Source organism: Cyprinus carpio, chromosome A25 (genome assembly GCF_018340385.1).
Source record: "Cyprinus carpio isolate SPL01 chromosome A25, ASM1834038v1, whole genome shotgun sequence".
NCBI classification, from domain to species: Eukaryota; Metazoa; Chordata; class Actinopteri; order Cypriniformes; family Cyprinidae; genus Cyprinus; species Cyprinus carpio.
The window spans coordinates 18,771,237-18,784,307 of NC_056596.1; the positions used below are offsets into that span (position 1 = coordinate 18,771,237).

The following is a 13,071-nucleotide window of genomic DNA, read 5'->3' on the forward strand; positions in this document are numbered from 1 at the left end:
TTACATATTTAAGTAGCAGAAAATTTAAATAATAAAAGCCAACTAAAGCCAAAAGCCAATCATGAGCACTATCCAGTTTTATCTATAATTAAGCTCTTTACTGTGTTAAAGTCAAATGTTTGGTAAATAAGCATAACACATTTGTGTCAGCTCTAAATAATATTGACTCACAGTAAACAATGTTGACTGTTCTCATTTGCTTTAAAGTCATATTCATACTCTAAATGGGTCACCTCAGCTTTTAAATAAAGCACATTTTTAACTTATAACAGTAACAGTTGCCATTAGGCAAAAGCTTTTGTATGACTTGTGTGTGTGCAGGGAAGCTGACAAATCTTAAGATCTTGATAGTATATGAAAATATTGAAATAAATTCCTCTAGTTTGGGGGTAAAATATGGTTTGAAGATGCCATGGCAGGTTTTAATCTATTCATCCATATAGTATTTTATTAACATAATAATATATAATAATCACACTATACAGTATGGCACCCACACACTTAATATGTGTGGAAACATCACATGCTGGAGAGAGCAGTCATTTTGTGGCATTGGTTTTATTGCAGACTTGCAGACCTTGCAAAATAAAAGTGAGTTAAACCTGTGGCTCAAAAGGCCACTTCATTAGTCTACTGAGAATAAGATACTATTATCAGCTTCATTCTGACCTTTACTATCACAAACCAACCTGACTCAGTTCCAAGGTAATTACATCACTTTCTGGTGCTAAATAGAGCAATGCATTTGCTATTAGATATGAGAAATATGCATTTACAGATGTACTTTATAAGGATGTCTCCTAAGCATGGACAGTCCTGACTCAGTTATATAGCATTACATTCAAGCTAAAATCAAGAAAAGATGCAAAAGGATTGTCTTTCTTCATCAGCATTCAAGCACTGCATCCCTTAATCAATACATGTTGTGGTTAGATGTACATAGTGCAGGAAAGGGTAATAAGGCAGATATGATTCGTTTGTGATTCACATCTCTATCATCTAACACTGGCAAATATTCTGCTGCCTGCCAGCTGGATGCTTGTAGAGTTTGTGTAGAGTACTGTATGTGTCAAGGATGTGTGAGGTGGAGCTGATACATTCATTTACTGCTCCTACTGAAAGCGTGTGGTTGTGATGTGGCATGTGGATATGTCGAGGTTGTCCTTTTATTCCGTTTTGGTGTGTTGTTGATGATGTCTAAACTTCTGCGACTGGAGGAAATGACATCAGCCACAAACTTTGTGCAGTCAGAGCACACATCTCTCAGGTTGCAGCCTGCGGCGTACAGGTGGGGAAACTCTTCCTCAACAGAGTGTCTGGAGAGAGAGCACAAAGACCTGCAGACAAAGAGAGATTTTAGCTATTCCAACCGTTTTTTTTTTTTTTCCCTCCAATGTTAAAAAACAAGATATCTTTATTTTCTAAAGCTGCTTCACTTTTGTATAATGACAGCAAATTCTAGGTTCAATACAGGCCCTGCATCAACTTTGGGGGGGGGGGGTTATATTATATGTTTTTTTCATACAGGTACACATTGTGTAGGTAACTAAAGTTCACACTATTGTATGTATTTCAGGAGAAATGGGTAAATTTACGTGATGTTAAACCAAAGAGCTCCCCTTTGTATATAACACCTTATACCAGTGGTTCCCAATCCTGGTCCTAGAGAACCCACAACACTGCATATTTTAGATGTCTCCCTATTCGTACACACCTGATTCAGCTCATCAGCTCATTAGTGAAGACTCCAAGACAGGGGTTCCCAACCCTGCTCCTGGCGATCGACTGTCCTGCAAAGTTCAGCTCCAACCCTAATCAAACACACCTGAAGCAACTAATTAAAGGTCTTCAGGCTCACTTAAAAATTAAAGGCAGGTGTGTTTGATTAGTGTTGAAGCTAAACAATGCAGGACAGTCGATCGCCAGGAGCAGGGTTGGGCACCCCTGCTCCAAGACCTCAAATGTGTGTGTCAGATAAGAGAGACACCAAAAGCGTGCAGTGTTGGGGGTTCTCCAGGACCAGGATTGGGAACCACTGCCTTATACAATACAGATAGTTTCAAATGCAGCTTCATTAATAAACAGCAAAATCAAAATAACTGCGCTGCAAAATTCCTCAACTATGAAATTAATTCAATTTCAGTTGTGCAGGTCTACAATCAACAGTGGCTCTTTTCAGCTCTATTTAGTTCAATGTTAATTTAATTTAGATCAATAACAGTTTGAATGTTCGTGAGTTATGAAAGAAACTCAGTTCAACTGTAAAGCATCTCTATAAAGACAATAGTGTCATTATTCAGCTCAGGTCAGTTGATTTAGTTCAGTTTAATAACAGTGCAAAGTTTATCAAAACAAGAAACAATATCTATTTGACTACAATTTACATTATGCAATTAACTTTTAAATTCAAATATCACCTTTAAGCAACATTAAAATCTGGAAATAACCTTTTTTTGACGTTGTTAAAATGTTATTGTTAACAGTCTATAGTGATTGATTAGTTGATTGAAGTAGCTACTTAAATGTAGGTATTTGATATAAACAACAACAGAGATACTTTTAGTAAGGTAATTATAAAAAAAAAAAAAAAAAAACAACAACAACAACTGGAAAAAAGTGCAATTTCAAAGTTAATTTCTGGCCAGCTCAGACGGTGTAGAATGTGACTGTAGTCATTTAACTCACAAATTGACACAGCATATATTTACTCACTTATAGACTTCACTCTTGTGACTCTTCACACTGCTGTGAAATCCCACAGTGTACACTGGAATGTGTGCCATCTTTTTGTAAGGAATTTTCATCTGTTAAAGGGGCAAAATAAAGCAAAATCACTTGTGGAGTTTGTTACATTATTTCTACTGTTGAAATTAAAAAAGATGCCCTAAAGCATTGGTCCTCAGATGGTAGGAGAACAGATGGATAATATAATAATGGAACAGAATGCAGTCAACCATATAATCATGCATAGTTAGCAAAATAAATAAACCTATCAACTTTGAGGAGAAAGGGCTTCCCGTATCATTTGTAACTGATGTCTAAAGCTGTGAGTCCAATCCAACTTTATTGTTCCTTGGATTAAATATCATATATTATTACTGTCGACTATTAAATTGCTGCATGAGATTTAAATAAAATAAATATTTAGTACCTTTGCACTACAAGAGCTACAAACAGACCTGAAAGAGAAAGAATCACATTAACTGTGTTGATTAACATGAATCTTCAGAACGGTGAATCAGACAACATTAATATTACATGTTGCAGAAATATTTATGAAAATATAATCAAGACCTTTTACACAGGAGGCACGTGGACGGCCATGAAAACAGTGGAAACTTCACCCGACAACAGCAGCATATCTAAAAACAAAGATGAACAAAACAGAAATGAACACTGTTTTCTTTGGCTTGTTGGACTGATACTGATCATATGGTCCATTCAGATATTCACACCTTGCCTTTCTTCAGATTATTATAAAGTTCTTTGTTCTGCATGTATTTCTCCATCTCAGCCTTGATGAGTATCCGGCGCACGTTGATGACTTCATCCACTGTTAAGGCCAGACTGTCCACTGGATGACTGAATTCCTCCTGTGTGTGAGGGAAATAAAGACGACTCAGATCCTGTACACAACAACAACAACAACAACAAAAACTGTTTACAATAATTTAGGACATGTATGGGGGAAGTTTTGTTCATTTTAAGAAATGAATTTTAAGAAATGAAGGGAAATTATTGTCTGTGGTAAATCGACAGCATGTCACAGATGCTTCCCACTATATTGCCTTTGTTGGTATAAATACCAACACCACTGACCATCCACTGATGTCTGCAGAGTCTGTCATATGCTGCAGCCCCATCACTGCGTTTGTCATCGGAGCTCAGGGAATGACAGGTGGACGATGGCATCCTGTCAAACATAGGAAACGAGGCTGGACACAAAGAAAATAGTGGACAAGAGAGAAAGACCGTCAGGCATCTCTATTTAACAATTCAGAAAGAACGTGTTGATCTCCCAACATTTTTTTTGTAATTCACTTTGACCAAATTGAGTTCCAATTAGTCTTGACACAGGAAAACTAAATTTTCTTTATTTTAATATAGAGCCAGATTTACTAAACAGGTCAAAAGGGTTACAATACGTTTTAATATCACAGGATGTTGTTGTGAGGCAATAATTTTCCTTTGCTATTATGTGACATCTGTCAGGAGTTATGGAGCAGTTTCCTCCTCTATCATTACCTAAAACAGTACAACCTCCGGTTCAAATAGCAGTCCGTAACACAGCATAACTCATGAACACAACATATTGCTTGTGGTATAATAAAGCTTGTTGGATTTGTGCTGGTCAGACGAAGCCTAAGCATTGAGCAAGTAAGATTATTCAATAAACTCTGCTCTTTTTTATCATCATTAATTTGTCTCCTTCTTCTGCTCTTGGGTACCAGACAAGACTTGCTGTTAATAGGTTTTGGATATTAGACAACTTTGCTGAAAGGTTGTTCTGTTTCCAGACAAGCGTTTCCCGAAGGGAACGAGAGGCTGCGTCGGAAACGCTATGGGAACACTTCTGTGTGACCGCGTACTGCAGCATGTGTGAAATCAGTCCAATAGAATAGCAAAACATCACAGGCAGGTGACGTGGAGTCCAGGAAGCTATAAAACCATGTCCGGTGAAAAGAGCATCAGCTTCTGATAGATTGAAGCAAGCACTCAGCATGCAGGAAGTATGGCAACACAACATCCCGTTCCCTTCAGGGAACCATGATTTCATATGTAACCTATGGACGTTGCCCTTCAGGAACGTTGCCCTACACGCACATCTAAGACAGAAGCACTCTAGAGCACAGAGTTGTTCCCAAATCCAGGTTATAAAACCTGACAAAAATGAGTGGGGTAGACCAACCCATAGCCTCACAAACATTGTGCATAGAGACACCATAATAAAAGGCCCTTCGAGGCCGCCATACTCATGGCGGAGTTGGCCCTGAACCCCAAAGGTGACTGGAGGTCAGATGACTCATAGGCGAGGGAGATAGCTTCAACTATCCACCTGCTTAACATCTGTTTGGTTGCCAGAAGACCTCTCTTGGGCGGACCAAAGCAAGTCAAGTCAAGTCAAGTCAAGTCAAGTCACCTTTATTTGTATAGCGCTATATACAATACTGATTGTGTCAAAGCAGCTTTACAGTGTCAAACAGGAAAATTGTTTGAAAAAAGAAAGAGGACACTAACAAAGAGTCATTTTTCAGCTAAAATTCAGTTTATTGATGATTCAGTGATGTCATCATCCAGTTCAGCTCTCCTCCAATAGTGTCTGTGCAATCAGTCAACGTCCCCAACAAAGCAAGCCAAAGGCAACAGTGGCAAGGAATCAAAACTCCATCGGTGACAGAAATGGAGAAAAAACCTGGGGAGAAACCAGGCTCAGTCAGGGGGCCAGTTGTCCTCTGGACAGACAAAACCAGCATGGAATGTGGGTAAACAAAAAGTTGTTTTCTCCAGCAGCCCTGTGGACATAGGGGCTAAATCATGTAATTGATCACTAAATTATACTTCTCCTGGTCTGGATCCCAGAAGGGAGGAGGACAGAATGCCTTAAGCACTATCGGCCATGAAATCTGAGTAGGCACCTTTGGCACATAATCAGTCCTCAAGTTTTCATAACTCCAAGTGGGGATGAACAATCCTGTCACCCATTTTAGAGTTAGAAGGACCCTCCTGATGGGAATCTCCCAAGGGGAGCCATCAAGAAGGGATTCAAGGTCCAAAACCATACTTGGGCTGGCCATAATGGGGCTACCAGCAATAGAGAGATCCCATCCGGGCGATTTCTCTCCAGAACTCCTGGAAGCAGAGCAATTGGGGGAAATGCTTACAGGCAAAGCCTCGGCCATCTCTGTACCATAGCATCCAGTCCCAATGGAGCTGGATGTGTGAGGAAGAACCACAGATGACACTGCAAGGTCCCCCAAGATGCAAACAGGTCTACCTGAGCCTGACCCAAAATACTCCAAATCTGCCCCACTACTTCAGGGTGAAGTCTCCACTCTCCGGGCCTCAGCCCCAGTCTCAAAATGCTTCCCGACTGAAATGCCCAGGGATGTAAACTGCTCTGAATGAGAGGACCTTTCCCTGAGCCCACAGGAGGATCTGGTGTGCCAACTTGCCCAGTGGGCGCAAACACAGGCCCCCTAGTGGTTGATGTAGGACATCACCAATGTGTTTTCTGTGAGGAAAGCACATGATGGCCACTCAGGTCTGAAATGAAGTGTTTCAATGCCCAAAACATGGCCAACATCTCCAGGCAATTTATGTGCCACATGAGATGGTGGCCTTCCCACAAACTTTGGGCAGAGTGGCCACCTATGACCGCTCCCCAGCCCGTGAGGGCAGCATCTGTTGTAATAGTTACACAATGACAAAGAGCTCCCCGCCCAGCACAGAACATTGAGACAGGAGATAAGGCTTGTTCTATATGACTAAGGCATGAAAGCATCACCGCATGACCTTGATCAAGTGAAACATGTTGCTCCTAGGGGAATGTACAGCAGGCCAAAAGGAATGACAATGGATGCAGCTGCCACCTGAACCACTAGTCTCTGAAACAGTTTCACAGTGAGTGACTGGCCTAGTCTGATTCACTGCTGCAAGAATCTAATTGATACGAGCAGGAGACAAATGTGCCTGCATCGCCGTAGAATCCCACATCATGCCAAGATAAGTGGTTCTCTAAACTGGAGAAAGCACACTCTTCTTGGCATTTAGCCTTAACCCCAGCTCCTTCATATGATCGAAGACAACATCTCGAGCTGAAACGCCATATGCTCTGATTGAGCCAGAATCAACCAATCATTGATATAGTTTAGAGTGCAGATGCCCTGGAGTCTGAGAGGAGCCAGATCTGCATCCACACACTTGGTCAAAGTGCAGGGTGGGAGTGCTAGGCTGAACAAAAGAACCTGATATTGGTAAGCTTTGCCTCAGTAAGCGAACCTCAGGAACTTCCTGTGTTTGAGAAAGATGGAAACATGGAAGTACGCACCGTTTAGATCTATGGTGACAAATCAGTCCTTGGACCTGATTTGAGTCACAATCTGTTTCAATGTCAGCATCTTGAACGCTTTGACAGAGTGGTTCAGATGGCGCAGGTATAATCGGACACAACCATCTTCAGAACAATTAAGTATTGACTGTAGAACCTGGAGGAACACGTTCTATGGCCTCCCTCCTCAAGAGAGTGTCTATTTCTTGTCCCATTGCCAGAGCCTGCTTGGGACCCACTAATGTGGGGATAACCCCATTGAAACGAGGCGGACGAGAACCAAACTGGATTCTGTAGCCGCTTTCTACAGTCTGCAGAATTCATTGTGAAACATTTGGCAGAAGTCTCCACGCTGCCATAAAGCCTACTAAGGGAACCAGTCTCTCAAGACTGTTTTCTGGTTTAATCTGAGCGGCCAGCTCTGTGCCCTAAAGCAGAAACCCTGTAAGGATCAACCGACCTGACTGCATTGGAGGACACTGAGGAGAGATGGGCACTGTATGATGATGTCCTCCACTCTTCCCCAGAGAAGCTTGTCCTCAGAAGCCTGGAGCCTTAAGCATCATAACCCCTTTGCCAAAGCCTTCAAAGAGAATGACATTTTTCTCAAATTCATCTTCTCTCTAGAAGGCTTCGGTTGAGAACGCCATCCGTTCAACCCCTGAAACCCAATATCGTGAAGGGAGAAAACTCTAGATTGAGCTTGACAGAGCTTGGTAGCTCTGAGAGACAGATCTGCATCCTGGTGGAGTTCTTGGACTTCCTCTGAGCCATCCTAACTATCCAAGTCCTTTAACAGTTCAGCCTGGTATGCCTGCAACACTGCCAAAAATGTGCAGGCAAGCACCAGCCTGACCCACCGCTGTGTAAGCCTTACCCACCAAAGCCGAAGTGGATCTTAAGGGCTTGGTAGGTAGCACTGGAACCTTCAGGGATGATGTTCTGTTCAACCCGTGGCATCATGCCATAGCCATTGTCTTTCAGCCCCAAAATGTAAGAGAAATTTGATATATTGAGGCTGGAAAAAGAGCAGAATATGGCCTTTCCCATGATCTAGACCCCTCAGTTTGAAGATCAGGGAAGAAGGAAAGGCTCCGGTGTGGAGGATAGTGCATGGTCCGCTCCAAATAAACAATGCACAGATCATCTGTATCCCGACCCGTAATGTAACACAGGCAGGTACACAGGTACACAGAACACGTGAACTGAAACACTGCTAGTCACTCGTTATATGTATGGACTGGATTTGTGCACTGGACCAACACACACACTTCAAACACTTGTTTTTCATGGACACAAAACAGAGCACTTGCTGAAGGGCAGAAGCTGACACATTTTTCACTGGATGCAGTGATTTTCTGACAGGATCTGGTGTTCAGTACTGGATCTAATATTTCTGGCTTGGAGGCAAGAGCTTACCACTCCTTTTCAGCACAAAATTTTCACTGAGTGCCGTTAGTAAATCCTGACACTCATTTTTAATAAGAGGGTTTGCACTGACGCAGGCTATAAATCTGGCCCCTTAACCTTAAAACTACTTAAAACCTTCAAACCTCAAGCATTCAAAATTAATTTCTGGCCAAGCTTTCTCAACTTAAGTCACTTTTATTTCCACAGACTGTGTCAAAGTAGCTTCACAGAGATAATCAGGAAAACAGCAGATTCAATTATCAAAACTCAACTAGGCAGTTCAGATTCTGCATTAAAACAGCTCTAAAAGACAGTAGTGTCATTATTTAGATTAAGTCAGTTCAGTGTTGGTTTAGTTTATATCAAAAGCAGTGTGAAGATAATCAATCAGCTATAAAGCCACCATTAAAATATTACAAAAGTGAAGAATAACAAGGTGGCCAACCAAGAAGAAATAACTGCAGAGATCCTGAAACAGTGGCCAAACCATGGTGGAGGAGCTGATGACTCTATTTAAAAAATGCTTGTAAAACAGAAAGGTCCCAGAACCGACGAAGCGGTGTGGTAGTTAAGATCTCAAAGAAAGGCAGTATGTCTGTGTCATGAGGGGGGCATGGTTCAGCGCACTCAGCAACAGGAGAGAGAGAAAAGAGAATGGTGTCGCCAGTAAGCAGACCTTGTCAGGTAAGCCATTTGAAGACATCAAGTGGCATATGCATGCAACAAGGTGGGGCTGCAGTATGATCCAGAAGCATTCCTGGACCTCTTTGAAAAGACCACAGAGGCGTGTGAGTGGCCTGGAACCCAGTGGCCGGTCCGAATCATCCCGCTCCTGTCAAGGGAAGCCCAGATCGCCATGCAGCAGCTACAGATCCAGAACCTTCTGGACTCGAACCTCCTGGTCTACGACAATCTCAAATGGGTCCTTCTCCAGTTAAATGTAGACTGATTATTGTTAAAGCTACTTAAAGGGATACTCCACCCCAAAATGAAAATTTTGTCATTAATCACTTGCATACATGGATCTAATATATTGATCCATATTTCTTCTAATTTCTTATGTTCACTTAAGACACAACCAACTACATTTATGTGAATACCATCAAGCATGTCTATGCTTTATTTTTTCATTAATATTTCTCTATCGCTCCAATGCGTCAAAAATTAAGCAGTTCTGTGGATCAATATATTTTGTCATACTTCCTAGTCCTACTCAAGAGGATGGCTCAATCACTGTCAATCATTTAATAGGCAACCAGTGTAGAGATGATAAAATTGCGGTAATATTATCATATTTTTTCGACCTGGTAAGAACTCTAGCAGCTGCATTTTGGACTAACTGTAGCTTGTTTATTGAAGATGCAGTACAACCAGCTATTAGTGTAGTAATCTAATCGAGAGTTCATGAATGCATGAACTAGTTTTTCTGCATCAGAAACAGATAACGTTCCTTAGCTTAGCAATGTTTCTGAGGAGGAAGACGTTTGTTTTTGTAACCTATGAAATAAAAGTATTTTATAAATGAAATAAATATTTTTAAAAGATAAGTTGCTGTCTAATATAACAGCCAAGTCTTTAACTGCAGATGATGACATAACAGTACATCTTTCTAGTTGCAATCTGTATTCTAAGAGATTCTGTGTGCAGGTTTTTGGTCCAATAAGTAAAACCTCAGTCTTGTCTGAATTTAATAGGAGAAAAATACTGGTCATCCCATGTTTTATATAGCGTTCAGCGTCAGTTCAGGCAGGCCGCGTAGTCAAGCTCCGCTATCAGCTGATACCCAGACCTAACAGCTGATCCGGTTGCTAAGCACTCAATTGGTCCCTTTCAAACAGGGCGCCCTATTTAAATGCATTCTCAGTCTGCTGCTTGGCTGCTTCCACTGCACTGCTTGCAAGAGCGCAGCTTTTTGCATAAGATAAGATAAAATGAGATTACTCTTATATTTTACTGTACTCACCCAACTGCTGAATATGTCTACCCACCGCCGCAAAACGATGAAGACCAATGGCAAATTGAATCCATCGAAGAGTCCCAGCAACAAATAAGTCAAGAAGCGGAAGACATTCAAGACGAAAGCAACGCTTCTGTCCGTCGGAGCTCTCGCCTGGCGAGTAAATCATATAGTCCTCCAAGTATCATTGAATGGCCACTGCCGAAGTTACTGGAAACCTTGTATAGACACGATATCCCTGCATCGACTGGAGCTACGCATAAGGAACTGTTTGCTTTACTCTGTGAGAAAATTGACGTCCCAGCAGCAGATTTCCCTCCTCCTCCTCCTTTTTCCGGCAGGAAACAGGCGCAGAAGAGAAAGAATTTCGACCCGGCTTCCACTCCGACTGATGTTGCACCCAAGCGGGCAGGTGGTTCAGCCGTCTCAAACAGAGCAGTCAAACTCTTCTTCAGTCCAAAGCAAAGACCCAGTGTTGTCAGCATTGTCAAGCATTCAGTTTTCGCTCTCCAACATGAACTCCAGAATTCAGGCTCTGGAGTCCGGTTCAACATCGAGGTCCTCGGCAAATCTTCTCTTCTCCGGCCCGCTTGCTGAGAACTCCTCATCGGCCACTGCGCCGGCGCGGCTGCCCGTGCTTACTCAGCAGCAGGATGATGATGACGTCATCAATTCGGGGACTATACCACGAAGAACGATGGGAAGTGCAGTTCCAGTGTCTACAGGCTCTCCATTCTTTCCGCCGGCTGCTGCGATTTCTCATCAGTTGAGAAGCCAAATCGTTGCAGGTAATGATGTTAATCTTGTGAAAATATTGCTGTGCTCAGAAATGAGTGAGAAGCGTGTTGTTGACTGTGGCGATGTTTCTGTTATGCTTAAAGACAGCGATCCCCGGCTTTCAAAAATGTTAACTCTAGCTGAATTTAACGTGGCATTTGGGGTTTTACTGAGATGTCATATGCGAAGTCTATCCGTCTCGTAGAGCCGAGCTGGACACATATTTAGCAATTATTTCTGATTTGGCTTTGACTTATGGAGGAACTCTCTTCTATGACTATCATAAGTCATTCTCTGCAAAAGCTGCTATGTTTATTCAACGTTTCAATCAGAGATTGGACTGGTCTGTAGTCGACTTAACCCTCATAAGCAGACATTTCACTGGTCATCAGGCTCTCTCTTGCTCGATCTGTGGGTCTCATTCTCACACTCTCAAATCTATGCCCAAAATCTGTGTCTCCTCCACCCTCTAAGCCTGGCTTTCAAACTGTTGACTCTAAGGTAACATCATTTGCTACTCCGTTGTGCTATAATTTTAATGAAAATGTTTGCAAATTCTATAATTGTAAATATGTTCATGCTTGTAGTTACTGCGGGGACGGCTGTGTGCCCAAGACGAACCCGCTTTATGAAAAAGGAGAAAAAGAAATAAAGCCATCAACCCCAGTCAATGTTCCAAAGCTGGGTCAGGCACTGAGAAATCATCCTAACCGTTGCTTCGTCAATTATTTAATAACTGGACTTATTCAAGGTTTTTTTGCAGGACTGTTATGGTTGCCTAAGCATTCTTTTTCCTGTAATAATTTGCTTTCTGCTGTAAAAGAACCTGAAAATTGTCGATATTTTGTTGGAAAAGGAAGTTAAGAAAGGATTCCTGATCGGGCCTTTTGATAAGTCTCCTTTCTCAATTTGTCGTATTAACCCTATAGGGATCGCTACTCGGAAATATTCAGGGAAGAAGCGCTTAATTTTTGACTTGTCTGCCCCTCATAATGACGCTGCTCAAAAGTATCAACAGTCTTATTCCTCTAGCTCCGTTTTCTCTGTTTTACGCAACTAATTGACGACGCCATTAAATTCATAAAAATGGCAGGTAGGGGTGCATGGCTCGCAAAGGCAGATATTTCAGATGCCTTTAAAGTTATGCCTTTACATCCATCGCAGTGGCATTTATTTGGCATTAAATGGAGGGAAAAAACTATATTTTTCAGTCAGGCTCACTTTCGGCTGTCGCAGTAGTCCAAAAATATTTGATACACTATCAGAGGCGCTATGTTGGATTCTCCTTAATAACTGCAAATTACCACACATGCTCCATCTTTTAGATGATTTTCTGCTAGTGGATTATAAAAATGCAAAGCCAGAAAGATGCATTTCGGCTTTAAAACACACTTTCGCTGATTTAGGTGTTCCCCTTTCTGAGGAGAAAACTTTAGGCCCTCTTAAAGTTATCGAGTTTTTAGGCATTACATTAGATTCCAATCTAATGCAAGCCTCGTTGCCCCTTGAGAAATTAAATCGCATCAGAGAAATCATGAGAAATGCTCAGATGTCCATATCTTTTTCAAAAAGAGACTTGCTTTCTTTACTTGGCCATCTTAATTTCGCGATGCGTATAATTCCCCAAGGCAGGTCTTTTATATTGCCAGACTCCTCGATCTATCCAAATCAGTTAAAGATCTTAAGGACATAGTTACCTTAGATGCAGGCTGCAGATCAGATCTCAGATTCTGGTCTTTGCTCCTCGAAAATTGGAATGGCATTTCTTTTTTTCATTATGATGATCTTGAGTCTTCTGCAGCCCTTATTTTGTATACAGATGCTGCGCCTTCTGTCGGTTTTGGGGGGGTTTTTAATGGTCAGTGGTTTGCTAGTAAAT

The 13,071-nt window shown here is 41.7% G+C and overlaps 1 protein-coding gene across 2 annotated transcripts in view; it reads right to left on the reverse strand.

Moving 5' to 3' along the window:
- Positions 1 to 539: 539 nt before the first annotated feature.
- The window catches only part of spire2 (spire-type actin nucleation factor 2), a 32,521-nt gene continuing 19,989 nt past the window's right edge, over positions 540 to 13,071 (reverse strand). For both annotated transcript variants that reach the window (XM_019105055.2, XM_019105054.2), the window contains exons 10-15: positions 3,820 to 3,935; positions 3,456 to 3,593; positions 3,295 to 3,362; positions 3,152 to 3,179; positions 2,713 to 2,804; positions 540 to 1,337 (exon numbers count right to left, since the gene is read on the reverse strand). In XM_019105055.2, the coding sequence (XP_018960600.1) occupies positions 1,100 to 1,337; positions 2,713 to 2,804; positions 3,152 to 3,179; positions 3,295 to 3,362; positions 3,456 to 3,593; positions 3,820 to 3,935 (680 nt within the window). In that variant the 3' untranslated portion in view covers positions 540 to 1,099. The remainder of the gene's footprint in view (positions 1,338 to 2,712; positions 2,805 to 3,151; positions 3,180 to 3,294; positions 3,363 to 3,455; positions 3,594 to 3,819; positions 3,936 to 13,071) is intronic.